Raw genomic sequence first — 27,969 nt, 5'->3', positions numbered from 1 at the left:
AGAACAGCGGAGAGAGGAACAAGGAACACGAAATTTAATCAGGGAAGGATTCCATCTGTATAGATGTTCCTGCTCTTAAGGATTCCAAGTAAACAATCTAGTTATACTCTTGTATTTTGATTAATATTTTACTAGTCTAACTTGTATATTGATCACATAATGTTTATCATAGCCTTCATCCATGAATTGTAATAGTTTAATCATGAAGATGCTAATCATTTTGAGCTATGGCTCAGATCCACTGAAATGCACCATTGTCAGTCCTCTATTTCAGATTTGAATGCATTCTACTGCTACATTTGCAAAAGTTTGAATAATGATGAAATTAACTGTTTATTAGATTGTGGTGGTCAATACTTAATCAGGGTATACATCTATATAGAACATGTTTAACTTAAGTTTTTTTCCTAATTTCTTCTGTCAATATGAAAGGATAAAAAAGGTCTTATTATTGTAATATCATTATATTTCTTGTGAAATTTGGGTAATTCGGGCTAACCCAAGTTCATATTATGAAGTTCGGTCTGAGCTTAGGCAGTTAAGCTTGGGTTGATGGTCGGGCTTGGGTGAGCTTGGGCATTGCCAAGCACAATTCGAGCTAGGCCTGGACAACCCTCCAGCCCGAGCGAACCCGCTCGAGATGCACCTATTATAATAACTTTAATTAAATTATTTATGTGCATTGTTTTATAATCATAGACTTCCTTGGCAACATAAAACTATGAATAGAATGACATTTTAATTTATAAAAAGGTTAGAACTCGTACCCAAGATTTTTAATTTCAAAATAATTTTGATTGGTTTGGAATTTTTTAAAAAGTTTTTTTAATTTTTTAATTCGCATTTTTAGTAGTTTTAGTAAATTATTTTTTTAACCTTTTTAAATCTACGTAATCTTGATATAGTTAAAAAGTATATAAAATTTGTACGAAAATTTAAAAAAAAATTATTAAATACAAAAAATATGAAAATATATTGAATTTTAATTTTTTTTGTATTTTTTTTATATATGATAAAAATTCTAAAATTATTTTTCACAAATATTATACCTTTTTAAATGTAACTAAATTATATTTATCTAAAAATTAAAAATTGTATAAAATAATAAAAAGAATTACAAAAAATAAAAAAAAATATGAAAAAACTCAATTTTTTTAAAATTGAGTCAAACCAAATAAAGTACATTTTCACAATTTTCACAAATAAGACTATTTTGGGAAGATGAAAATGTTTTGCTTATTTCCTTGCTTTTTGGCTTAAGTCTAAAATCATTTGGAAAGATGGAAAAAAATTGTTTTTTGTTTTTTTTTCAAAATTATTTTTTTTATGTTGTTACATCATTAGAGAAAGAGATAGATTGACCATATTACCCTCATGAAATTATGTGAAATTACAACTTTATCCTAGTTCTCTTTCCTACATAGTATTTTCATAATTTCGAAAATTGGCTTATTTTTAATTTGCCAAATAATTTTGTGCTCAAATAAAAGGGTATTTTGGGAACTTGGCTTTTAGCCACTTTTTTAGGTTTGTAGCAAAAGTCAAAAGTTGACTTTTTTGTATTTTTTTTTTTCATTTGGGAAGTTAGTTTTTAGCCATTGGTGAAATTACAATTCTACCCCTTAATGTATTACATGGGTGAAGTTGTAAATATTTTAAATTGAGTAGGGGTAGTTTGGTCATTTTATTGTGATTTGACATCATAAACAAATATTAAACAAAAAAGCTAAAAGTAACTTTTTATCAAATTTCCAAATCATTTGTCTAAAAAAGTCAAAAGCTTAACGCTATGTTTGGATTGAGTGATTTGGAAAGAAAAGAAAAGAAATTAAGAGATATGCATTTCTCTTACTTGTTTGGATAACTTAAGTAGAGAGAAATAAGAAGAAATTGAGAGAAACTCATTTATATTATAAGTCTCATTTTCAATCTTCCCAAAAGTGGAGAGATTGGGAGAGAAAATAAACCACTATTTTCATAATACCAATTTTGTTCCTATAAAAATAAAAGAAATAAAATGATTGAAAATATAAAAAGGTTATTTTGGTAATATAACATAAAATAATTTCTTTTCTTTTCTCTTAATGAAATCTAACCAAACAAGAATGAGAGAAATCATAATCATTTCTTTTCTTTTATTTCTTCCTTATCCAAACAAAAATGAGAGAAATTACAATCATTTCATTTCATTTCATTTCTCTTATTACTTAACTAATCATTTCTTTTCTTTTCTCTCCTAAGTTTCCAAACACAGTGTAAAGCCAAAAAGTTATTTTTTACCATATTTTCAAAATAGGCCAAATTGATTTTTTACTTTTTGGAAATAGTCAAAAAGCCAGCTTCTTCTTCTTTTTTTTTTTTTTTTTTTTCACTTGTCTTTTCAAAATAGCCCATAATATATATATATATATATATATATATAAATAAAAATTTATATTTTATTGATTTAAACCTTTTTTGGGAAGCCAAAAAATAGTAAAAAAATAAAAAGAAAAAAGTTATTTAAAGTTGTTACGTTACTCAAGCTTCGTTTGTGAAGATAGTTGTAACTAATTTAACGCACTACAAAATAAAATATATTAAAAAAATAATAAAATAAAATATCATATTTAAATTATAATTATTTTATTTTATTTATTTATTTTTTTTCATAAAAACCCAAAACGATTAATTAAAATAAATCAACCCTTAAAAGCATACATCGGGTGGGCGCGGGAGCCGGAGTGGCAGATTGGGCCGTAGCAGTAGGGAGAAAGATGGCGAAGATGAGAGTGATCAGTGCCGCCGCCAGCCACCATTGAAACCCTTGCAACCTCCATCATTATCTTTTCCTCTCTCTCTCTCTGTCTATCTTTTTCCCCTCAGAGTCATAGAGAGAGAACCCCTATCTCAAAAAACGTGGATAGAAGGCCTTGCCACTTTGCTCCATAAATATACGACTATATTTTCCCAAGAAAAAGAGAAAGAAAATGAAAATTTTCAGGGTTCTCAGTCGACGCCCATTCTTCACCTGCAGAGAAAGCCCCATCTCCGCAACTGGTACAGTCCTAAGCAAGCTAAGATTCTATCGATGCTTCTCTGCAATCTCGGATGACTCAGAATTGAAGGATTTCATGGAATATTTGGACAATCTGAAGAATTACGAGAAGTCCGGCGTCCCCAAAGGCGCAGGTAGGGATTCGAAAGATGGATTCGATCTCTCAAGGATGAGACGATTGATGGAACTACTTGGAAACCCCCAATCTAAGTTCAAGGTTTGATTTTTTATATCTTCCAATGCCCTATTTATTTCAGTTCTGTTTGGTTGTGAAGAAAATGTAAGAAAGTGAATCTTATGTTGTAAGTCAGGCAGCATTATTGTATGAAACTATTGTAGTTGTGTTGTCTTGTTTTTCTATAATGTTTGATTGCTGAGAAAATGCAGTAAAAGGGTAGAAATCAAAATTTTGAGTCTAGAACAATATGTCTTTGCTAAGTTCAAGTGTAAATTTCACTATTTTCTTCAGCTTTGTTTGGTTGTGGAGTGTATGAGAGGGTTCAAGAACGTCGTTGGAAAATCCTTGAAGAAAATTCTCTACAAGATTATGAGAGGCTTAGATTCTTCAATATACTCTACTAAGAACACAAAAGCGAAGAGATGATGGAGATAAGAGATTGGGTGAAGAAAAAGGCAAAATAGTTAGAGAGAGAATAATGCAAGGCTCTCCAATGGATCTCCCACTTTCACTCTCAAGGTTGATAATGGAGAAGAGAAATTAGTTATTTCCCAATAATTATCTCTTCAAAATTCATCCCTTGTAAAGCTATGGGTGGGTGCTATTTATAGGCACCTCATGATGTAGGATGGAGCCCGTGTGCATGGCAGATGGGGAATATTCTCTTTAACCACCTTGTCCGAAGAGGTGACCTCTCCAAGGATGAGAAAAATCCTCGAAGAGGAGATCAACCTCTTGGCGAACCTTTCTTCTTAGCCACACCTAACCAATGATCCCCAATCATCCCAAAAGGCCGAGGTAGTCCTAGAAGACTCCTTACCGCTAAATAATGCCGAGTCTTATGGATCCCCCGGGGTCATGCCACCTCGACCCAGGTATAAGTTAGTTTAATCGAAAAGTGAATTTATCTCCACTCACCGTCCTCGGGATCGGGTCCTTTGTTCGAACTCTATTACGCCCATTGTTCTGGTGCGTAGATCCCAAAAAGCTCCGAGCCCGCAAGTGTTTTGGGACTCATTAACGGAGCGACTTCTAGATTGTGTTTGAATCTGTTCGAAGCAAAGTGCTTCGGATCTCTAGGTTCGTGGATCCAAACCGTTTCAAGTCCGAGTCCGAGTAAGTCTCTAAGTTCGTGGATCCGAACCCTTTCGAGGCTTAGAGCGATTCGGCCCGTTTGATGGTGATTAATCCGAGCCCACCAATCTTCGACTTGCGATAAATTCGGGTCCACTAATCTTGGACTATTGGGCTTAATTAATTTAGCGGACTCAAATTAGCTCCTCTTACATGGAGAACACGTAAGAAACATGAATTTTATGTTTTAAGTCAGGCAGCAATATTGTATGAAACTATTGTAGTTTTTTGTCTTCTGAAGTTGTGTTCTTTGTTTTTCTATTATGTTTGGTTGATGAGAAAATGCAGCAAAAGGGAAGAAATCAGATTTTTAAGTCTATAACAATATGTCTCAGTCTAAGTTCAAGTATTTTACATTAAATTGAGAGCCTTTTTTGAGTTTATCCCCCAGCAACTAAAGTCGGGTAATTTCAAATGCTATCTACCTAGGAGTTTTACCCAAAATGTACCGGAAAGTGAGGTGAGGTGTATGGTGTGGATTCAAGGTCAGTGTGATGTGGTTCATTGTTGTTAATTTTTCTGGGACTTTTCATTGGACTATTTTTGAGACGAACAATTTGTGTTTTACAAATTCAATTTGTCTGAAGAAGCACCTCAGGGTGGGGGAGGATGACAAATTGTTGGGGCTTTTTTTTTCTCTTGCTAAAGCTGGTAGTGAATCATTCATCATCTGGGTGTTGTTTAGTTTGGAAGTGTGGGTTTTGAACTTATTGGTATCTGATATGAGTTCATTTGGTTTTACTTGAGTCCACTTGCTTTGTTGGGTATTGTTAACTTGCTTCAACTGTGAATTACAGGCCGTTCACATTGCTGGGACTAAAGGAAAAGGATCAACTGCTGCATTCCTCTCCAATATTTTACGAGCAGAAGGTTATTCTGTTGGTTGTTATACTAGGTATGCTCTCTTTACTATTCTGTGCGCTCTGGTTTTCTAAAAATTTTCATTGAAACATGCGAACCTCTAGCCTTTTGTTGCCTCAAGGAAAATAAATTTTTGTTTTATATCTTTATGATGACAGGCTTCATTTTCTTTGAGCAGCCCACATATTCAGACTATCAGGGAACGTATATTGGTGGGAAGATCTAGTGAGCCAGTTGCAGTGAAGGCATTGAATTCTCTGTTCCAAAGGATTAAAAAAGACCTTGACCAGGCCATGGAACTTGAAAATGGGTGTCTCAGTCATTTTGAGGTATCAACTGGTGTACCCATGCAACATAATTTATATGTTAGTGACAAGCAAGTGAAAATAATTGGATTTTCTTATTAATGGATTAGTTATTTCATTGAGGCAAGAGAGCTTCCTAATGAAATAATTGGATTTTCTTAATGACCAAGAGAGCTTCCTAATATATCCATTGAGGTAATCAGTTGTGAGGCAATTAGTTATGATTTCCTCAAAGCCCTGGTTGAAGTTTTATCTTGATTAAGTTGATCATCCCTGTTTTCAGTGCCACTCCTTTTCTTTTCCAAATTTCTCGTGATTCAGAATTGTAACTATAACTTGGCCATTATGCGAGTCTACCCTTATTTCACTTTACTTTCTATTCCATAGTTCATGACTTTAATTTCATCCTTGGATAATATATTTCAATAGCCCATTCAATCATGCATTTTGCTAGTGGTTTTGACATTTTCAAGTTTCTGTCAGTGATTTTGACATTCTCCGCTTTTGCAAATTATCCTCTCTTTTTTTTTTTTTTTTGTTTTTTTAATACTTTCTGGTCATGTTTGATTCACAAGATTAATAGTGAAGTATTAATAATCCTATTAAATTAGTGTGGTATTTACTATCCAATTGGATTAATATCCATTGGATTAATAATCCCACCCCTACCCAATTATTAATAATCCTACAAATTTGTTGGATTAATTATCCATTAGATTAATAATCCTAAACCAAAATGTTAAAACAAACATAGGATAATTGGGCTCATGGATTGATAATCCCAATCCCATGTTCTAATCCACCCAATCAAACATGCCCTCTGTGTGTAATAATCTAGACCTAGTGTAGTGTTAACCCTATGGCATAACTGCTTCCATTTTGTTTAATTTCTTTTGCACTTGAAATTGAATTCCAGGTTTTCACTGCTATAGCATTCAGCTTATTTGCTCAAGAGAAAGTTGATATTGCAGTTATTGAGGTTAACGTCTTTCGCTATACATCTTTAAAGCAACTTGTCTTTCTTACATGACTCTTCTGAGTGTAATGCACCATTTCTGTAACCAGCAAAATGTAAATCTCGACAACTTGGGGTTGTCCTGTGGTGTTTCTTCTGTTAAATTAAAATTGGTTTTTATTTTTCTCTTTTCATGTGCATAAATAGTGAAAGTGAGGCAGACTTTGACTAATATTGTTTTTTTCCAATTGAACAGGCTGGATTGGGTGGGGCACGGGATGCTACAAACATTATTTCTAGCTCTGGGCTTGCTGTTTCAGTCATAACTACGGTTGGTGCCGAACATTTGGCTGCACTTGGGGGTTCTTTGGAAAGCATTGCGATAGCAAAATCAGGAATAATTAAACATGGCCGTCCAGTTAGGTGGTTCTCCCTACATATTCCTACTACTTTTTTGTGTCCGCTTCAATTGACTAATTATTGTAACTCACATTCTAGTTGCATTTGGTCTTCAGTTCTCCCGTTTTGCAACTTTGGTTCCAATATACCATTCTTTGCATGCTACATCCACATTAGTGTATATAGAGCAACTTGGTTATGGCCTATTGGAGATCTGGAACATATGTTTAACATTTGTTCTGTCAGACACCTAATTCATATAGGGTTGCTTGATTGCTATTATGGCTACTAATGCCTGTTACTAAGTCAGTCAATGTGTTTGTAGACCCCTTATATTATTGGTAATTTTTACTGGCTGATTTTGGTAGCCCATATTGCAAAATTAGTTGTTGAATTTTCTGTGTGCAACACTAGAAGTCAAGATTTTATTTATTTATTTTTTTTCCTTCCATTTTGAAGTAGTTTGGCATTTGCTCTTTTATTGACATGTTGGAAAGTTGCTCAAAAAATTTGTTTTTTTGTGAGTGCAAAAATTTAGTGGCTTTTTAGCCTTTTTTAGTTGATGATAAACATGCTTTTGACTTTTTTGATTATTTAGCCAAAATAAGTCAAAAAGATAGCTTATTTAGCTCACCCCAAATGGGGTCTAAGGTTGAATGTCCCGCAATTATGCTGGACTTATCTTATCTGGGCTAATCTCTAGTTGCATAAGGAGAATGTAAATATAACCTAGTTGTATTAGATCCCTGTTGGCCAACTTGGGTTGTAAAGGGCTTATTGCTGTCGGCAGTTGCCCATGTAGTACTTAGTTGCATGAGTAACTTCTCTGTTTTTATTTTTTGACAAGTACCTATGGAGTGTAGACTGTATAGCATAACTATTATTAGCTAATGCATAAGTGGTGCTTTACCGTTATCTTTATGCAGCTGACCCAATGTGATATGATGACATGATGGCCTTAGATGGCCAGCATGTTGACCAGATTGGGGCTGTTTGTTGCAGCTTAAAGGAGCTCATCGCTTATTTTAATTTGGGTGTCTGTGCGAGACTGTTAGATGCAACTTCTGGCTATAGCTAATTAGGCAGAAATAGCTTTAATGAGTTGATTATCTGGAAGTTGGGGGAGGACTGTTTTTGGCTTCTGCTTTCTAATTATCAGTTTTTAACTTATAATAAACTGCACTAAACAGTCCCATCATTAGATTGAAAGATTTGATATTGGTTGGTTAGATATATGAAGAGTATGCATTGCTAGTTGGTGGGTGGTGGGGTTGGGGTACCACTGTAATGTGATACTGTGAAAACAGTGTTGGTATCTTTGGTGGTTTTGTGGGAGTAGTGCTGTGTAAGGTGTAGTTAGCAGTAGGAGTAGGTTGTAAACAAACCAAGTTACTAACAATTGATGGCTACACATTTTCTTGAGATTGGCTCATGAGATAAGTGATGCAAGCCTGTTCACATTTTGAAGTTTATTACTTTAATGATCTCAGAACTTGACTTGATAAGCTATTATGGCTCTAGGATTATGATAAAAATCAAATGTCCTTGGCTCAAGAAATAGACAAGTCAAGCTTAATATTTTAAAATATTTATTATTTTGCTATTTTTTATTTTTGTTAATTTTTTAGAAAGAAAACTGAGCTTGATAAACCTATTATACAGCTCCGCTCGGATCACTTATAAGTACCCTTGGAGGCAGTGCATGCTTTTAGTGATCTTTGCGGTTGGTAGTGGTGGTGGTTGTAGGGTGCTGGTCCCAATATGTGGTGTTACTTAAAGTGAATGGGAAGATAACTACACTTTCCATTGTAAAGGAAAATGGTGAAAAGCTTAAAATCAGGAAACTTTTCTCCACGAATACACTCATGTTTACTGATTTCCTTCATCCCATCAATAATTGATGATGAAAAATGCCATATCAGTATTTTTTTTTTTTTTTTTTTTTTTTTTGTTTTCTTTTCAGTACATTCTCCGAAACAAATGCTCTTTGGAGCTAATCTTAGAAAACATAAACTATCAGTATGGATGAATTCACTGCGTTAAGAAAAAAAGAAATGCAGCCCTTTGCTTGATCATCGGGGTAATCTTGTTTGAGATCTCTAATCTACATATAACAGACTTGAGTAATTGCATTCATTAAATTTGTTGCATGACAGGTTAAAAAAAATTCATTAGTAGCATAGCATGTATCTTTCATTTTATGTTTGTCATGCTGATTGGAATGAAATAACCTTCACATCACTCAGTTCGGCTGGCCTTCATCTTATGTCTGTACTGGACTCATATTTCCATTTTTCAGTGCTTGGTGCTCAAACTTGGCTCTTCTTATTGGTTAATCTTTTCAGGTGGTGCTAGGCGGGCCATTCCTTCCACATATTGAGCATATTCTTCGTGATAAAGCATGTTCTATGTCTTCGACTGTAGTATCTGCATGTGATCCTGGAAATAGAAGTGCAATAAAGGGCTTGAGCGATTTATATGGCAAGCGTTACCAATCTTGTGATATAGTGATTCAAATTGAAGACTTTCAACAGGTACACAATTTCCTGGACTTCATGAAGTAGTTTAATGCTTTGCTTTCTTATATGTCTAATGTTCATTAATATATTTGGTTGTTATATGAACTATGAACTTTATATCAAATTATGCAGGTCATTGAATTGTTTGATGTAAAACTCTCAATGCTTGGATCTCACCAACTCCAAAATGCTGCAACTGCCACTTGTGCGTCTCTTTGCCTTCGTGATCAAGGTGCGGGCTTCTATTTTCCATTTTCCCTAGAACATTAGAACAAAATTTCTATATATACTACGACAAAATTTTGCTATATCCAACTTGTAAAACTGCTATATATACTACCACAATATTTTGCTATATCCAACTTGTGTCAAATATGTGATTTGTGTCCATGTCCATGCAACGTGGATCATATCACATTCTTCAGTAATTTCAAGTCGTAATGTTTCTTGTAAACTACACTTGTCCAACTTTTTGGTTGAATGAAGACATGTTGTAATTCCCATGTGCTCCGCTCTTGTTACCAAGCATATTTGTTTGCCTAATTATTTCACTCTGTGCCATGCACTTATTGCCTACCTGTAAGTTATAATTCATGCACTCATCCAAGTTACTACTGTTTTGATGACTTTGTTGCCCATGTTTTGAATCTGGATTCTCCTCTTGAGAACGATCTTTACCTTCGCATGGCATCAGTAGCCTTGCTCACGATATGGAAAATGGCAAAAAATATTTCTCGTAGCCAACCTCAATTGACTTCGAATGAAACATTGTTGAGTTTGATTAATCTTTTTGGTGATTTACTGGGAATTTCAGGTTGGACAATTTCAGATGTATCCATTCGCTCTGGTTTAGAGCAAACATATTTGCTTGGGAGAAGTCAGTTTTTAAAATCAAAGGAAGCTGAGGCACTAGGACTGTCTGGAGCAACTATATTAATTGATGGAGGTTTGATTCGGATGTCTTCCTTATTAGTGCCTTTATTATAAGCTGAACCTATATCTTGTGCTTGTCAATAGAAGCATACACATCTATTGATTGGAAAACTTTTCATTTTTATTTTTATTTTTCTTCTATGTATTGTTTAGATTTGGTTTGATTTCCCCTTATGGAGATGTCTATGTGGTGTACCTAAATTTTGTGCACTGTGCATGCTACTCAAGAAAAATTTGTCAAGTTACACTTTTTTTTACTCTCATTTTTGTCAAGTAAAATAATTGTATGAACGAGCATCAAGGGGATGCGGCCCATATAAACTTTTTTGTCTTTCAGGCTATGTTTGGATCTTGGATTTGCGGAGGAATTTATAGGACAAAAAGAAAAAGGAATATAAGATTATTTTTTTTCCACTTTTCCCTACCTTTTCTTTTCCCTTCACAAATCCGTCATCAAATCAAAGATCCAAAAACACAGTACAGTCTCAATCTTTTATAAACGAAATTTGTAAGGGTTGGTTAGGGGCTAATATCAAAGATCCAAACACAGCCTCAATCTTTTATAAATGAAATTTTAAGGGTTATAGCTGATATGATTTATGTTTTCCAGCACATACCAAGGACTCTGCCAAAGCTTTGGCTGATACAATTCAGATGACATTTCCGAAGGCAAAATTGGTTCTTGTGGTTGCAATGGCAAGTGACAAAGACCATTTGGGTTTTGCCAGAGAACTACTTTCAGGTATATTTTTATCCTTTTCTCTCTCTCTCTCTCTATATGTTTGGTATAGTTATATATATAGTTGTACTTCCTGAGTTTGGGGAGTAATAAAATGGGAACATGAAGCTTAGCTAGAGCTTATGTGATTTAGAGATTAGCAAATAACTTGCATTTTGTTTGTTAGGGTGAAAAACATTTTTTACATGTGGTACAATGGAAATGATAGTGAGTGAAAAACACTTTCCGTGATCAATGGAAAACAAGTTTATTTGGATGGAAAATGTTTTCCAGAATAGAGTCTTATTAATGCCACCACACCATGCTACCGCCACCACCACCGCCAATACAACCACTAGTACATTAGTTTCAAGGACACAACCAAGTAGGAAAAATATTTCTTGAAATATGTTTTCTGCCGAAACAAACGAAACTTTGGTTCAAGCGGTGGAGGAGTTTCAGTATAGGTTTAACTTTGCACATGATTTCACTACCATGATTCCTCATTGCAACAAGGAATCATGTATCTGAGGTTGTTGAATGGAGTGGTGCTTCTATCAGCGTACATCGCAATCCTCTCATATTTTCAATAAATTTCTAACTTAGGTTTTACCACTTTCAGTGAAAAAATTGGAGGCGATCTTTCTGACAGAAGTGGACATTGCTGGAGACAAGGCTCGAATGACTCCAGCATCATTATTAAAGGATAGTTGGATCCAGGCTTCTAAAGAAGCGGGCATTAATATTCTCGACTATGGAGTTACAGTCTGCCGGAAGTTATTGGAGGATCAATCGGTTCACTCTGCAAACGAACTGGAAAGCAAAACCATACTATCTGCTGAGATGTCATTAATGGACGCCATGAGGATCGGTAATAAAATTCTCAGAGCAAGAACAGCAGGGGATGATCAATCTGGTATCATCGTAGTTACTGGATCTCTGCATATTGTCTCATCAGTGTTGGGGCTTATTCAAGGATAAATTGTTGTCTACTTCTCAAGTTTCATGTATTTTTATTTTATAATATAGTGACTACCTTTTTTTAATCTATGGATAGTGAAGTAGAAATTGACTGATTTTGTGGAAATTGTTTGTGTGGGACATTTCTCAAAAAGCCTAACCATATGCTCTCTCATATGCGCAGAGAGAGAGAGAGAGAGAGAGAGAGAGCTCATATGCTTTTTTGTTTGTTTGTTTGTTTGTGTGTTGGTTATGTGGTTCAGAAGTGATAGCCGCCTGCCTTACATTATGGGATTGTCCTTCAAAACCTAAGTACTCATCCCAACCTCCTCACTCTTGATGATGCCATTACAGAAAATATTTTCTGACAAATAAATTATGGTACAAATATAAATTTACTTATTTTATTCTCTCTCTCTCTCTCTCTCTCTCTCTCTCTCTCTCTTATGTAAATTGTTTGGTATATAAGAAAATATTGGAAAATAGTTTTGACATCCAGAAAATAGTTGCAACCAAAACCAAATATAAGAAAATATTTTCTAAAATATTTTTTTGTAAGAAAATGTGTTCCTCTAAAACAACTTTGAGTGCGAATGAGTTAGAAAACTGGCTTAGTTGAGCTTTGTCAACTCATTGATCACAAAAAAGGATTTTCCTAACTTGTGCTTGCCGATGAAGTTATTTAAAAGTAGCAAAGCGAAACACAAATCACAAGTAACTAATTCATAGAAGTGTCATTTGTGTCTAGTGATAAAAATATTTCATGAGAAATATGTAACATTTTTCTATGTCTACCTATGGATTCAACAGTAGTTTGAAAATTTGACCTATTCAAAAATATTTGGATCTGGAGTTATTTTCAGCTCCCCAAAGCATCTCGCATCGGTATTTAGGTATCTATGCAAGTCTTTTCCCATTTGAATCTTAGGCGAACAGTGAAAAAGAAAATGAAGTGAAAAATAGAATTAAAAACATGACTAAATAGGAACAAGTAGGATGCATATATAAATTTGAGTGGGGGCTGCAAAATTTAAGGTTCACTCAGCAGTCATGAAATGTGAACATCAACATTTATTTACTCATGGATTTTTTTACTGGCCACAAATGAACAAAACATTAAATGATTATACATTTCTTACCTATTTCACTCTACGATAAATGTATAATTATTTTAAATTTATTAATGGGTACCCAACTCTTTTAAAAAAATATATAGAACCTGCATTCTACGGTTATAGAAATTTTAGAATCAAATCTGATCATAAAATCTAGGGCAAATTACATATACCTCTCTCGAGGTTTAGCTAAATTACAGATACCCTCCTGAGGTTTCAGAAATTACATCCCGCCCCCTGAGGTTTGTATTTTCATAACAATTTGCTCCCTGAGGTTTATATTTCATAACAAATTACCTCCTAATTTCTTATGCAAATATAGCATTCAGGGGGAAATTCGTAATTTCTCAAACCTCAGGGGGGTATTTGTAATTTAGCCAAACCTCGAGGGGTATATGTAATTTGCCCTAAAATTCTATGAAACCAAACCAAATCACTTTGATTATGGTTTGAAACCAGGGTTCGAGACTATAGAAACTTGATGTATATTCCAATTGCCAATCAAAAAATCAAGTCTAAAACTAATACACGAAGAACAACGTAAAGTTTAATATCCAAATACCATAAAAATGGAGTGATGTGATTGAGTAATAGTAGAGTTATGGTAGGGTATAATATGCCCCAAAATGTTATGAACCATGCAAGTTTACCTTAAAAGTTACTATGAAAATGAGGTAAGTAATGTAGATTTAAAGTTTGTGAGATGTGAGTCACACATATCATGATTATAGTTCATAGATGTACTACTCTAAGTATTTTTCTAAATAAATTTTTTGAGTATATAGTATTGTTATATTATACATAGTTCGATTTGGTTCGATTCTAAACTGAGACTATTAACATAAAACCGTTCATTTTGAGAATCATAATCAAACCGATCATTCAGAAAATCAAACCAAACCTTCAGTTTGAATTGGTTTTGTCTTTTAAAGAAAAGCAACGAATTAAATTTGGAGGAAATGCCAGCCTCCAACCGTTAAAGGGTAAGATGGGGACATGACTTAAAAAACAAAAAATGGGACATAGAAATCTATTTTTTGCAATTAAAGAGAGTGGTAGGCCCTTTTATTTGTCATCTTATATGCATATCAGATTGAATGTCACAATCCCCAAAATCTCCCTGAGATTCATCTATCTATTTCCGTTCCGCCACTGCCGGCCGGAGAGAGAGAGAGAGAGGGATGAAGAAGAAGAAGAAATGGGTTGGAGTAAATGTTAGACTCATATATTCCGTGCTGGCCTTAAATGGTGGTTCAGATTTCTGAATTTATTGAAGTTTTTTGGATACCCCGCTTATTTAATTTTCTTTTCTATGTTTTTTTAAATTGTCCTACTTTGATTGATCTCTTTCACATTGTGAAAGAATCTGTATGCATGAACTTGTAGGGCTACGATTCACGTAATATTATTCTTATATTATCATTATTTATTTTTTTTTGCAGTGCATGTAATATTACTGTTACATTAAATATTTAATAAAAATGAGAACTTATCTATTTTCAATTAATAACATGAAAAATCATAATCATTAATTGTATGAAAATTCGTTGCTTTAAATCTAACCCCACTTATCTTTGTATGGTTTTTTTGGCCCCCCATCTGTCCTTGCAAAGGTGATGTGTTAATTACTATTGCGTTTTTCAGCTTCTCATTTCTACTCCCTTCCTATAGGGTCACATATAGAGAAGCCAAATAGCCACCACGTCCCCCACCTCGCAACCACCATCATGTAGTTCTCCAATCCCGCGGCAATCACCTTTGCAATCCCCATTCCACCTGTAACCATCTACGCTCACTACAACATATATGAATTTTGGAGGCTAAAGATTTTTGTTTTTAAGATAAAAAATTTTAGGAGATCAATTTCAGTCATTATGTGAGTAGTCACAAAAAGGCCGTCTCAAAAAAAGAAAAAAGAAAAAAAGACTTTTATTGACAAAAATTTGAATGTGTCACTAATAAATGTACTTTAAGACAAAATAATTTCTTGCCAAAAGTATAATAATTTATTATTAAATGTCTAATTTTATCTCTAATTAAAATTATGCATTAGACTTGCTTATTATTCAACATAGTGGTATCATTCACCAATGAGAATGTGGTAGTGGAATTAGTATTAAAAAAAAAAAAAGTTTATACTTAATTCTATTTACAATATTTTATTACTCAAAAATATTGTGTAATAGATTATTAAAAATTTGTAACACTTAATTAGGATCGATGAAATATGAAATGAAACATAAATTTTTTTTTTTAAAAATGTATAAAAATAATACATATACATATAAAAAGAACACAAAGGACTCCAAAACTATGATTTCATTCATAGTCACTACCATCTTACTATAATAAAAAAAAGTAACAATAGATATAGAGATAACTACTCACTCCTCAACTATGCAAATTTAGCCTAAAAGTTTTTTTGTCAAGAAGTGATATCCTTATCATTAATCAACAATTCAGTGTGAATTTGAAAAAAAATCAGTGGTAAAGTTTATGAAATTTAATTATTAAAGTGTTAAACTTTTTTATCAACATGTACTTATTTTTGAAAAATGGGACAGAGGTGTAATTTTTCCTAATATTATTGACGTGGACCCTACACTAGGAAAGTTTGGTTGACAATTTTTAAAACAACAATGATAGAGACCACTAATTTTGGAACTCTAAAAAGATCACTAATGACATGACACTCAATAAAAAAAGAAAAAAAATACAACAGCAAGGTCAAAACATCAAATCATTCATGGTGAGGTCCACTGCCACATCATTAGTGGTAACACTAATTAGTGCTCTCACTCATTTTTCTTTTTAAAAATAGTTTTTAACCACAAGGAAAGTTTTCAAACATAAATTTTAGTTGAGAATTTTTAAAACAGCTTTTAAGTTTTTGAACTTTTTTATTTTTAATATTTTTAACATTTTAGTTATTTTTTTTAACAATACACGTAGTGGGTTTTTGGGAAATGGATTTTTATGTAAATTTTTATAGTTGTAAGATATTATTGGAGAATTTTTTTTTTTTTTATTTTTGAAAAGATAGTTGGATTTTTTTGTAGTTGGATGTGATGTTTGTAAGAGAAAAAGTGAAATGATTATGGAGTTTGATGTGATATTTTGTTTGGATTTATCTTTTTTGGTTTTGCAAAAAAAAATTTAGTGGAAAAAATCCAAAAAAATCCAAATTTTTTTTTGCCAAACACCGCCATAATCTAGATGCACTTAAAAAATAAAATGTTTGTGAATAAATCTAATTTTAAAAATAAATACAAAAAAATATAAAAATTTACTTTTTTTTGCATATATATTTCGTATTTAGTAAAAAAAATTTACAAAAAATTCCCAAATATTTATTTTATTTTTTTTTTAAAAAAAAATATGTAGATTAAGTGAATTTGAAAAATAAAAAATGAGCAAAATATTAAAAAAATATACTGAAAAATTCAAAAACTGTTAACCAAACAGGATGGTGTTAGAGAACTTGAAATGATTATGATTTTTGAAGTGACTTGTCTTTGTTTATCTGAAAAGAAAACAGAATATGTACACATGAGAATTTTAATCAAAAGATTATTAATTATGAGCTGAACCACTATAAAGAGCTTGGCCTAACATTCTACATGCATATATATATATATATATATTTTAGTAATCCTAAGTCTCCTTTACCACAGCATCATAGTTGCATATCCCATTAGAGAGAGAGAGAGAGAGAGAGAGAGAGAGAGAGAGAGAGAGAGAGAGAGGGGGGGTGGTTGTTGAGAAGGATAAATGTGAATGTGACGGATGATAGCAAAATGTTGGATTCATTTGGAGGGGGGGAGTAATTGTGAAAATCCAAAGCCGTCCTCTCTTTACTTTAAATGAAACCCAATCCTATGCCTCAACTTGGCTTCTCTTTTTTCTCTCAATCAGTATAAGATTCTCATGTAAATTTTCTCATCACTTTATTTGTCCGTTTTAAAATATTCATATTAATCGAATCATATTATGATATTATACGAGCATCTTTAATGTTGGTTTTTTTTTTTCTCATTAAATTTGAGTAAAACTTTTATTGAATATCATGCATTCTCAAAGTATTATGATATTATACGTGCATCTTTAACGTTGTTTTTTTTTTTCTCATTAAATTTAAGTAAAAATTTTATTGAATATCATGCATTTCCAGGGCCAGGGAAGGAGGGTCTAGGGGGTCATGTGTCCCTTGAGTTTTGAATTTTTTTTTTTTTGGCAAACATATTTTAAATAAAAAAATTTATAAAAATATTATTTAAAGTGAAATATCAATGACATTTTTAAAATTATAAGAACAGTAATGATTGTTTTAATTGAAAATAAAGAGATTATGATATTATTATTTATGAAAATTTCAATATAATGATGATGTCTATCATTATTGACATGCAAACATAATTAATTTCAATGAAAATATAGAATTTATTGAATTGTTAATTACATTTAATATGTAGGGTTCATCCTCCATATGTTTCTTTACTATTGATTAGTGATATCACATATTAATGATGACGTGGTATAACTATTATATTGAATTTTTACGCATATTTTGTATAAAAAATTACTTTATCATTATATAATTTATTTTAAAATTTTATATCCATGACTTTTTTTAATATTGTCCATAATACACTAATTACAAATAACATGCACTTCGTTTGGTTTGAATTTCATAAAAACACTTTTAAGAAAATTTTAATTTTTTGTTTTCCATACTTTTTTTTTACTGATTTTTTTAATATTTTAAGTATTTTTTTTTTAATTTTTTGACACCTAACATAAATACACTTGAAAAGTATATTTTTTGCAAAAAAAATCTTTAAAAAAATTCACTAAATACCAAAAATATAAAAAAATACAAAAAATAGTACATTTTTTTTTGTATTTTTATGTATTTATTAATTTTTTAAAATATTTTTTCACAAATATTTTATTTTTTAAGATACATCTAAGTAAGATGCATCTAAAAAAGTAAAAAAACAAAAAGCTTAAAATTTTAAAAATATTCACTAAAAATAAAAAATAAAAAACACAATTTTTAAAAAATTTAATTCAAAAAACTCAAACCAAACACACTGTTTTTTTTTTAATCTTTGTTGAAGTTAATCGTAAAAATTTATGTGAAATATTTTTGTAAACATTTTCAATGTTGTAATTAATAAGTACCCCCTCTAATTTAATTTCGCCAATGCGCACTCCAATGGAGGATTTTTAACTTTCATAAAAAAAATCGATCGATCGTGCGGACGACGGGGCGGATATTCGGCCGATTGACCGTCCAGCGTAATTTTTTCACAAAGTTTTGCAAGGAGGTGGTTATCTAAGGGGACAATTGGCCAGACATCCGATCGATCGTCCAGTGATAAAAATGACCTATAGCTCCAATGCTTATGAACAGTGATTTGATGAAAAATATATTTATTCTCAATTTGATGAAAGATTTGAAAAATTCTAGTTTTGATACTTATTTAGTGATAGGGTTAGAGCAGCAAAAAGTACATGTTTTCATCAAATTTAATTTTGATAAAACGAAAAATGTTGAGTCGGAGGTGGTCTAACACGTCAAAATTTAATATTTTTTAATGATTCAAGAGAATAAATTGAAAATGAATCAATTGAAAATAGTAATACTATACCTAAAATTTTTACTCATAATTTATCATAAATATCATTTATGATTTATTCTATACATAAATCTCATAATATATCAATTAAAAATCTCAACCATACTTCTTTATTTTGAATAATTTCTAGATAAGTACACCAATATATTATTTATTTTATACATAGATCCCACAATTTATATACAAATTAAAATTTTAATCATACTTTTTCTCTGAATAAGGCTTGGTTTAACAAAACCATAATTAAATTACTTATTAATTTATATAGATCGTATCATATCTTTATTTTTTTGTACTTTTTTTATAATAAATATAAAAAAAAAAATTTTTAGCTAAGACCCTTCCATTAGATCCTTATTTGGTGAAAAGGCCAATCTAATTTATTTTGCTTCATAAACCTCTTAAGGAGGAGGTGTATAATTGAGTAAGGGCAAAGTACAATATCATTTTTTACTTAGACAATATTGTCAGAGTAACATATTATTAAGAATTAGAATAACATATTACTGTGAGACAGAGTAACATGTTACTGTTTATATCAATTTTGACGGTAATATATATATATATATATATATATATATTTAAGAATTTTATAGTCAATATGGATCTTATTTGATAGATATTGACGAGAGTATTTTAAAAATACTAATTTTATTAAAAATCGATATCTAAATTAAAAGTTATATTATTTTAAAATTTAATATTTTAGTAATAGTTATATGTGTTAGACTTTTCAAAAAAAACTTTTTAAGTTTGTCCTTAATGCATTAAATTTTATTATGAGAGGGTTTCAACCAGGGAGAGAGGGCTTTCTCCAATCCATTATGTGAATTGGAGCATACTGTTGGGTCCATGGGATCTACTACGGGTCTTGTTTCGATGATCTAAATTATTCATTCTGTAGAACTCATTGAGTATTTTATGCCTACAAAAAATCACGTTGATCTGATATCGGTGACCCCTTATTGAAACACATTTTTGTCAATGGTAAATATGATTTTAAAAATAAATTGTTAATAAAAATACATTCCGATCAAGGGGCTATCGATATCCGATCAACGTAATTTTTTACGAACGTAAAATTCTCGATGATTTCTACATATTGAACGGTTCAAATTATCAGAACGGGACCTGTAGTGAATTCCACGGATCTAACAATATACTCCAACCTAATCCATTATGTAGACCGGAGAAAAGCCATCTCCTTGACCAAATCCCTCTAAATAAAAAAATTAACTTATAAATTGAGAGGGCAGATTTGCACTAGACAGTACGGCCGAGCTACGGCGACGCAGGTGTGGCAAACCTTTCAGTGCCGAGCTATCCCCTCAATCGCACGGTCCTCCGACCTGTCTTACATGACCGAGCTAGGTTTGCCGACCAGGCATGGTCTAAGGCCAGGCTGAGCTGTTGCTGTTAGGCGTTCGGCGGTAGGACGTATTAGCACGGCGCGACCGAGCAGATAACAGTCCGGAAAGAGTCTAGGCCAGGAAGAGGTCGGCGTGTGCCCGACCGGGTAGCTCGGAAGCTCCGTCGTGTTCTTTGTGGTTGTGATTTTCTCCGAAGGAATAGGCCGGTCTTGGTATGCCGGTCAGGTGTGTCACTTGAGCCAATGGCGTAAGGGATAGAGTATCTGCTCCAGGCACGCGTCAGTACCGTTTGGCAGTTTTGCATGTACTGGATAGAGGATCTGGCCTTTACATGTGTAAGGTGGTGGGAGGCGAGCACAGCCAACTGTCCAGGGAAGGACAGCAGAGGTAGTACGCGCACAATCCTGAGGCTGCATGGCCAGCCTAGGAAAAGGAAAGGAGGATGAATGTTAGAGGTAAGCAACTTGCGCTATCTGAAACACCCTCTCTCTCTCTCTCGAATAGCCTCATTCTTTCTCACGTGATCTGACTTGATCGTCGGAGGGTCTATCCGGCTCACCACCTCCGGGCAACTCACCGTTCTTTGTGTTGTCAGGTTAGACGCCGTCACGTGAAGCTTAAACTCCAAGGAGTACGGAAAGCAGAGGACATTTCGCCCCCGTACAATTGGCGCCGTCTGTGGGAAGTTCTTTGATACTCAAACCTTGTTTTTCAAGCTTCTTCAACCATCTCCATGGCCAACAATGACGAAACTCTACTGTTCGTCGTCGATGGCGTCACACCAGAGTCTATCCGACGAAGAGAAGGCCCCCCGAATGTTCTAGCCATGGCGGGCCTAGAAACCTCTTCGCGAGGTGCGCGAGACAAACGCGGAAGGAGTACTGATCGCTCGAAGAGTCCAGAGGGTCATCGGCGGCGGGGGGAGTCCCGTGCGCAGCACCTGGAGCACAAACTCAAAGACCAAGACGCCCTCATTCGCAGGATGGCGGCGGAGATGGAGATGCTAAAACGTCAGATTAAGGCAAAGGGTGTTGTTGGAGAGGGCAATCTCAGTGAGCGCACCCTGTCCCCTCGTTCTAGCAGTCGCCGCCAGGAGAGGACCCACTCTCTCTCTATCACCAGGAACTATGGGGTTGGAGATTTCGACCGAAGGGAGGGCAGATCCCTTACTCGAGATAGCACACACTGTTCCTCACGCCATTCTCCGACGTCACGATACTCTTTCTCTACCCGTTCCAGAGACCTGAGGGATGTATTGGAGGAGAGGGCGCGCCGTCGAGAGGCTTAGAGAGTGTCGGCGTGGCAGAGATTGAGCGCCCCCGTTCACTGTAGCGAAGAAGTGGCGATGCCAGCGCCCAGAGTGATGGCCTATGCGCCAGGGGACAAAGAGCTGGTGAGACTTACAGCCACGCTGTTGTCTTCGGAGATCGAGAGTACACTGCTCCCTGCCGGATTCCACCAGCCTAAGTTCACCTTGTACGACGGCAAAACGGATCCGTACATGCACGTGAGTCATTACCGGCAAGTAATGGCTGGCCACCGGCGCAATGACACCTTGATGTGCCTCATATTCCCAGCAAGCTTGGGAGAACTGGGCCTGAAGTGGTTCGAAAGGCTTCCAAAAGGGAGTATAGAGGGGTGGCAGCAACTAGCGGAAGCCTTTGTCACCAGATTCAAAACCAACACTCGAACGCCGAAGGAGGTCGATCATCTTCTGGGCGTCAAGATGGAGTCAGGGGGATCATTGAAAGCATACAACGCGAAGTACTGGGAAACTTACAATGAAATCCTCGACTGCCCTACCAATCTGGCGATTACTCAATACAAGCGGGTCTCCTAGTCGGGCATAGGCTGCAGGACTCGCTCACAATGCACCAACCCACAATCATGGAGTCCTTGATGCAGCGGATCAATGAGCACATTCGTGTGGAGGATGATGTCGCCTCCGCGACCGAGAATGTTAATCCGGTCGTAGCGAACAGAAGGGTAGCAGGGAATCACTCGATCGGGCAGGAGGATAACCGCCCAAGCGACCGACCAAAAGATCAACGACGTGGCCAAAACCGCGATGACAGAAACAAGGGTCGCAGAAACGACCGAGCAGACGCTCCCCGTGATGCAGCGGAGGATGCTAAGAGAAAATTGAAGGCGCGGACTGGAATCACCACGGTCTTTAAAATCCCTATCTACCGCATCTTGAGTGAGATCAGAGGCGAGCCTTTTGTCCGCTCACCGGCCAAGTTGGGGAATGCACAGAGAGGCTTCAACTCAAGGTATCGCTGCACCTTCCATGAGGAACGAGGACACCGAACGGAGGACTGCTTACCGCTCAAACAACATTTGGAAGAGCTAGTGGCCGCGGGACATCTTCACCAATATATAGATGGGGGTATGAAAGCCGCGCCATTGGGGCAAACCGAGCCAAACGGCCTAGCCGCCCTAGAGGCAGCACCCCAAGGCGTAATCAACGTCATCCATGGCATCGTTGAACCAGCAAGGGTCTGCGAGCTCAGAGGGATGATTAAGAAAGCCATGCACATGAGGGAAGTGCTCTCCGTTCGGCCCGCTATGAAGAAAGGGAAGACCGAGGAGAAGGACATTCTTACCTTTTCGAGCAGGGACTTGGAGTGGATCCAGATGCCCCACAATGACGCCCTAGTGGTAACTCTTCGCTTCCAAGACTTTGACATCAAGAGGATCTTGATCGACCAGGGAAGTTCAGTCGAAATTATGTACTATGATGCGTTCAAGCAAATGAAGTTGGAGGACAAGGACTTGGCCCCTGTGACGTCCCCTTTGGTTGGCTTCAACTCTCAACCGGAGTGGCCGGTAGGGAAGATCATACTGCCAGTCAAAGCGGGTTCAGTCACGAAGCAAGTAGAGTTCTGGGTGCTCAAAGTCCCATCCACCTATAACTTAATTTTAGGGAAGGGCTGGTTGCACGCCATGCAAGCAGTAGCGTCGACTTACCATCAGGTCTTGCGCTTCCCGACGCCAAACGGACAAATAGAGGAAGTTTGGGGAGACCAGGTGATGGCGAAACAATGCTTCGTTGCGGTAAATGGCAGCCGAGCAGCTAAAGGATTTGTCCAAATGATTGAGGGACCCGAGGGAAAGGAGGTCCTTGAAGATGTAGGAAGAAAAGCCGAGGAAAAATTGGTCGAGGATTTGGTAGAAGTGCGCATCGAGGAGAATGACCCGACTAAGTTCTTCTTCTTGGGATCATCTTTGTCTAGCGCCGAGCGGTTGAATTATGTCAACTTCTTGGTTTCAAACATGGAGGCTTTTGCGTGGACGCCTTACGATATGCCTGGCGTCGACCCTAACTTCATTTGCCATCAGTTGAACGTCTTCCCAAATGCGCGGCCAGTCATTCAGAGGACTCGCCGCTCGGCTCTGCACCATGCCGAGGTAGTGGTAGAGGAGGTCAAAAATCTGTTTGAAGCAGGAGCGATAGAAGAAGTGCAATACCCTCGTTGGATGTCCAACACGGTGGTAGTCCCGAAAAAGAATGGTAAGTGGCGAGTCTGCGTTGACTACAAGATAGTTAACCGTGCATGCCCAAAGGATAGCTTCCCCTTCCCTCGAATTGACCAGCTGGTGGACTTGACCGCTGGCCATCAGAGGTTTAGCTTCCTGGATGCATATCGCGGCTACCACCAGATAGCCATGTACAAACCGGACCGAGAGATCACGTCGTTCACTACTCCTAAAGGCCTGTATTGTTATAAAGTCATGCCGTTCAGATTGAAGAACACCGGGGTAACTTTTCAAAGGATGGTGACAAAGATGTTCGCTCCTCTTTTGGGCCGAACAATGGAGGCCTACATCGACGATATGGTGGTAAAGAGTAAGGAGAAGTCTCAACACCTCACCGACCTAGCAGAAATGTTTGCCATACTTAAGCGCCGCAAACTTCGTTTGAATGCCTCTAAGTGCGCCTTCGGAGTCGGCACCGGGAAGTTTCTGGGGTTTTTTGTCACAAACCGAGGAATTGAAGTTGACCCATCACAGATCAAGGCTATACAAGAGTTGGAGCGCCCAAACTCCACGAAGGACGTGCAACATCTTGCCGAGATGGCAGCCGCGCTGAACAGATTTATCAGCCGGTCTTCAGATCGTTGCAGGCCCTTCTTTAAAACTTTGAAGGCCAAGTTCGTTTGGGATGACGAATATGACCGTGCACTGGTAGACTTAAAAATATACCTTTCCTCAGCCCCTATCTTAGTCACACCTCGGCCGGGCGAAGAGTTGTATCTCTACTTGGCAGTCTCTCAACATGCTGTGAACGCCGTCCTAGTCCGCGCTAAAGGCATCCGGCACTTGCCCATCTTCTATGTAAGCAAGACTTTGCTCCCGGCCGAGACGAGATATCTTCCGCTGGAAAAATTAGCGCTGGCCCTGATGATGACATCAAGAAAGCTGGCGCACTATTTTCATGCCCATACAATAGTCGTGTTAACCGAGTTCCCACTTAAGGTGCTTTTTGAAAAGGCAGACTTCACCGGAAGAATTTTGAAATAGGCCGTGGAATTAGGGTAGTACGATATCAAGTTTCGCCCGCACACCGCAATCAAGGCTCAAGCTCTTACAGACTTTGTGGCGGAATTCGCCCCTGGAACGCATCCAGTTTGCCCAGTTGATTTGGCTGGTGCGGATTTAGCGCAGCCCATGGTTCCGGCAATAGAGACGAGTGTTGGCTCAAAAGCGGGAGAAGGCCGAAGAGCGACCAAACTAGAGGAGCCGGGTGACTTCTTGGAAGACGTGCTCAATCAAGACAAAGAAAGAGACCAGAATGAACCAATCAGAGACTTGGAATTGAGAAGCTCCCAGAATCCCTCTGATTGTTGGAAGCTGTTTATTGGCGAGATGTGGAAGCTCTTCGTCGATGGGGCATCCAACAGGCATGGGGCCGGGCTGGGTATTATACTGACTTCACCGGATGGGCTGATTATCGAGCAGGCAATTACGCTCGGCTTCCCAGCATCCAACAACAAAGCGGAGTATGAAGCCCTCTTTGCTGGACTAAGAAGCGCATTAAGAATGAAGGCGTTAGCCCTGATGGTATTCAGCGACTCCAAGCTGGTGGTCAATCAGGTCTCGGGGGAGTATGAGGCAAAGGACGAAAGAATGACCAAGTATCAAGCGCTGGTACGCGCAGAGATCAAGAAGTTCACAGCAATAAGGATGGAACAAATCAACCGCGAGGAAAACAACGCGGCTGATGAATTGGCTGGACTTGCTTCTGCTCAGACAGCTTTTCCTAACCCTTTGATGATAGAATATTACCTCGGCCAAGCATTGAGGAACCAGAAATGACCGAGGTGCTCTGTGCCGACTTGGGTCCTTCTTGGATGGACCCCATCATCGTCTTCCTGAAAGATAGAGTTCTACCAGAAGCGAAGAAGGCGGCTAACAAGATCCGGGCCAAGTCAGAGCGGTTTTGGCTCTCCCCGTCCGGAGCCTTGTATAAGAAGTCTTTTATCGGGCCGTATCTGAAGTGCGTTCACCCTGCTAAGGTGGAAGCCTTCCTTTATGAGATTCATGAAGGCATCTGTGGCAGCCATACTGGGGGTAGGTCATTGGCTTACAGAGCAATTTCCCAAGGTTATTGGTGGTCGTACATGCAGGCAGACGCGCAGAAATACGTTCGCCGATGTGAAAAGTACCAGAAATTTGCTCACTAGATCCACCAGCCAGCGAAAGAATTGCTCCCCCTTACAAGTCCTTGGCCGTTCGCACTCTGGGGAATGGATATAGTGGGGCCACTCCCAGCAGCCCCGGGCAATCGCAAATTCTTCATCACTGCCACCGACTACTTCACAAAGTGGGTTGAGGCTGAGCCACTGGCGACCATAAAGGAAAAGGATGTGAAGAAGTTTGTCTGGAAAAATGTTATCATTCGCTTCGGTATACCCAAGGCCCTCATCTCAGATAATGGCATTCAATTCGATGGAAAACTCTTTCGCGGATTTTGCGAAGAGTTGAAGATCGAATTCTACAATTCAACGCCGGCCTATCCTCAGTCAAATGATCAAGCAGAGGCCTCAAACAAGACCATCTTAGATGGGCTGAAGAAGCGGCTTGAGAAGGCCAAGGGGAAGTGGGCTGAAGAACTCCCTAATGTACTCTGGGCATACCGCACTATGCCAAGACGGTCGACCAGAGAGACTCCGTTTGCCTTGGCCTATGGCATGGAAGCCGTTATCCCACTGGAAATTGGCATGCCAACCATCCGGTCCGAAAGCTTCCAGCCAGATTTGAACAATGAAGCAGTGGCATTGGTGCTAGACCTTGCCGAGGAAAGGAGGGAGCGAGCTCTAATCCACATAGCGGCCTATCAGCAAGAACTCTCCAAAAAATACAACAAGGCTGTGCACCCCAGGCTATTCAAGATCGGGGATTGGGTCTTAAGAAAAGTGCTGGGCAACACGGTGGTCCCTAGCGAAGGAAAGCTCGGTGCAAATTGAAAAGGACCATACAAGGTGACTGGTCTCGCTGGCAAAGGGGCGTACCATTTGGAAGATTTAGATGGCAAAGCTGTCCCCAGACCGTGGAATGCAGCCAACCTTAAGATCTTTTACTTTTAAAATGTAATTGCTTAGCTTTCTAGACCTTCAGCCTTTTGGCATTTGATGTAAAGATAACACTGCTTTTTGTAATGAAAAATAGCCCTCTTGTTGTTTTGTATCACATCTTTTTGTACAATGACACCGCAAGGATACAAGGCCACTATGGATGCCAGGGGCAGAGGGACCGACCTGAATGGGACCAGACTGATTTTCTCTTGCCGGTATAGAAGCGGACCGCACCAACAGTTGGTGTATTACGTCATGACCAACTTCAGTGAAATATTGGTGTTTTGCCCAATATTAAGGTCGAGCCGATTCTGCTCGGCCAAAACGAAATGTTGGTGTTGTCCAACAAATAATAGCCGAGCTGACTTTGCTCGGCCAAGCGCTATGTTGGTGCCTTGTCCAACTTACAAGAGGCCGAGCTGACTTCGCTCAGAGAAAGGGAATGTTGGCGTTCTATCCAACTCCATGTCGGAATATTGGTGTTTTGTCCAATTTACTGGCCGAGCTGGTTTGGCTCGGCCGAAGTGAAATAACTGTGATTTGTCCAACTTCCTTTAGGGCTGAGCTGATTTTTGCCCGCCCAAATACGAGACTTGAAATGTTGCCAAAGCCAGAACGACAGTGGTAATTTTTGCTCGGCCGAATGAAAATTTTTGGGTTCGTAAACAAAAAAAAAAAAAAAAAAAAAAAAAAAAAACGAGCTGAAAGTAGCCGCGAACATTTAAGTTGAAGAAATTCTGATTTTAACTTGGCATATTGCGCGGCTAGCCGGCCTATCAGATGTGGTACATTAAAGTTTGAATCAGGAAATTTTGCACGTTGCAACCAAACAAAAAAAGAAGATCAGCGGGCAAAAAAATTCAAATTTCATTGATTGAGGAAATTGCATTACAATTGCGAGGCCCTAGCCTAGTTACATTAAACAAGGAAAGAAAAGAAACGAAAACAAAGCAGGAAATAGGAGGGGGCATTTTAATCCAATTCCAGGTCAACCGTCTGCTCGGCGACCTCCACAGTCTGCTCGGCAACCTCCGCAGTGTGCTCGGGCAAGCCTTCGTCCGACTCATCATCCGCGTCCTCCACCGCGACAACCTCCCGATCGGCTACTTCGGCATCCTGAGATGCTTCAAGAGAACTTTGCTCGGTTTGTTGCGCAGCGGCGGCTTCTTTCGCGGCTTCCTTTTTTGGCCTCCTCTATGAGCCTCTTCTGCGCGGCGCTTGCATAGGCCTGCATATAGTGCGGTATGAAGGCCGCAGGCGGATGT

At 37.3% G+C, this 27,969-nt stretch overlaps 2 protein-coding genes across 2 annotated transcripts; both read left to right on the top strand.

Annotated features, from left to right (window-relative positions):
* The first annotated feature begins 2,678 nt into the window (after positions 1 to 2,678).
* Positions 2,679 to 12,126, top strand: GLA1 (Folylpolyglutamate synthetase family protein). The gene is made up of 10 exons (XM_028251001.2): positions 2,679 to 3,254; positions 5,147 to 5,244; positions 5,389 to 5,539; positions 6,432 to 6,494; positions 6,727 to 6,888; positions 9,215 to 9,403; positions 9,521 to 9,620; positions 10,203 to 10,334; positions 10,932 to 11,063; positions 11,662 to 12,126. The coding sequence occupies exons 1-10, from the start codon at positions 2,970 to 2,972 to the stop codon at positions 12,018 to 12,020; spliced, it is 1,671 nt and encodes a 556-aa protein (XP_028106802.2). The 5' UTR covers positions 2,679 to 2,969; the 3' UTR covers positions 12,021 to 12,126.
* A 13,315-nt stretch (positions 12,127 to 25,441) lies between these two features.
* On the top strand, positions 25,442 to 25,813 carry LOC145797604 (uncharacterized). The gene has a single exon (XM_082884979.1). The coding sequence runs from the start codon at positions 25,442 to 25,444 to the stop codon at positions 25,811 to 25,813; it is 372 nt and encodes a 123-aa protein (XP_082741105.1).
* Positions 25,814 to 27,969: the final 2,156 nt, after the last annotated feature.

Source organism: Camellia sinensis, chromosome 8 (genome assembly GCF_055761805.1).
Source record: "Camellia sinensis isolate YWXY chromosome 8, ASM5576180v1, whole genome shotgun sequence".
NCBI lineage: Eukaryota > Viridiplantae > Streptophyta > Magnoliopsida > Ericales > Theaceae > Camellia > Camellia sinensis.
Note: the sequence above shows the minus strand (reverse complement) of the source record. Positions and strands in the feature narration are given on the sequence as shown.

Coding starts and splice junctions, on each gene's coding strand:
- GLA1 (XM_028251001.2), top strand. CDS start 2,970: ATGAAAATTTTCAGGGTTCTCAGTCGACGCCCATTCTTCACCTGCAGA. Junction 5,540..6,431: donor GGTGTCTCAGTCATTTTGAG/GTATCAACTGGT, acceptor ATTGAATTCCAG/GTTTTCACTGCTATAGCATT. Junction 10,335..10,931: donor AACTATATTAATTGATGGAG/GTTTGATTCGGA, acceptor TATGTTTTCCAG/CACATACCAAGGACTCTGCC.
- LOC145797604 (XM_082884979.1), top strand. CDS start 25,442: ATGACCGAGGTGCTCTGTGCCGACTTGGGTCCTTCTTGGATGGACCCC.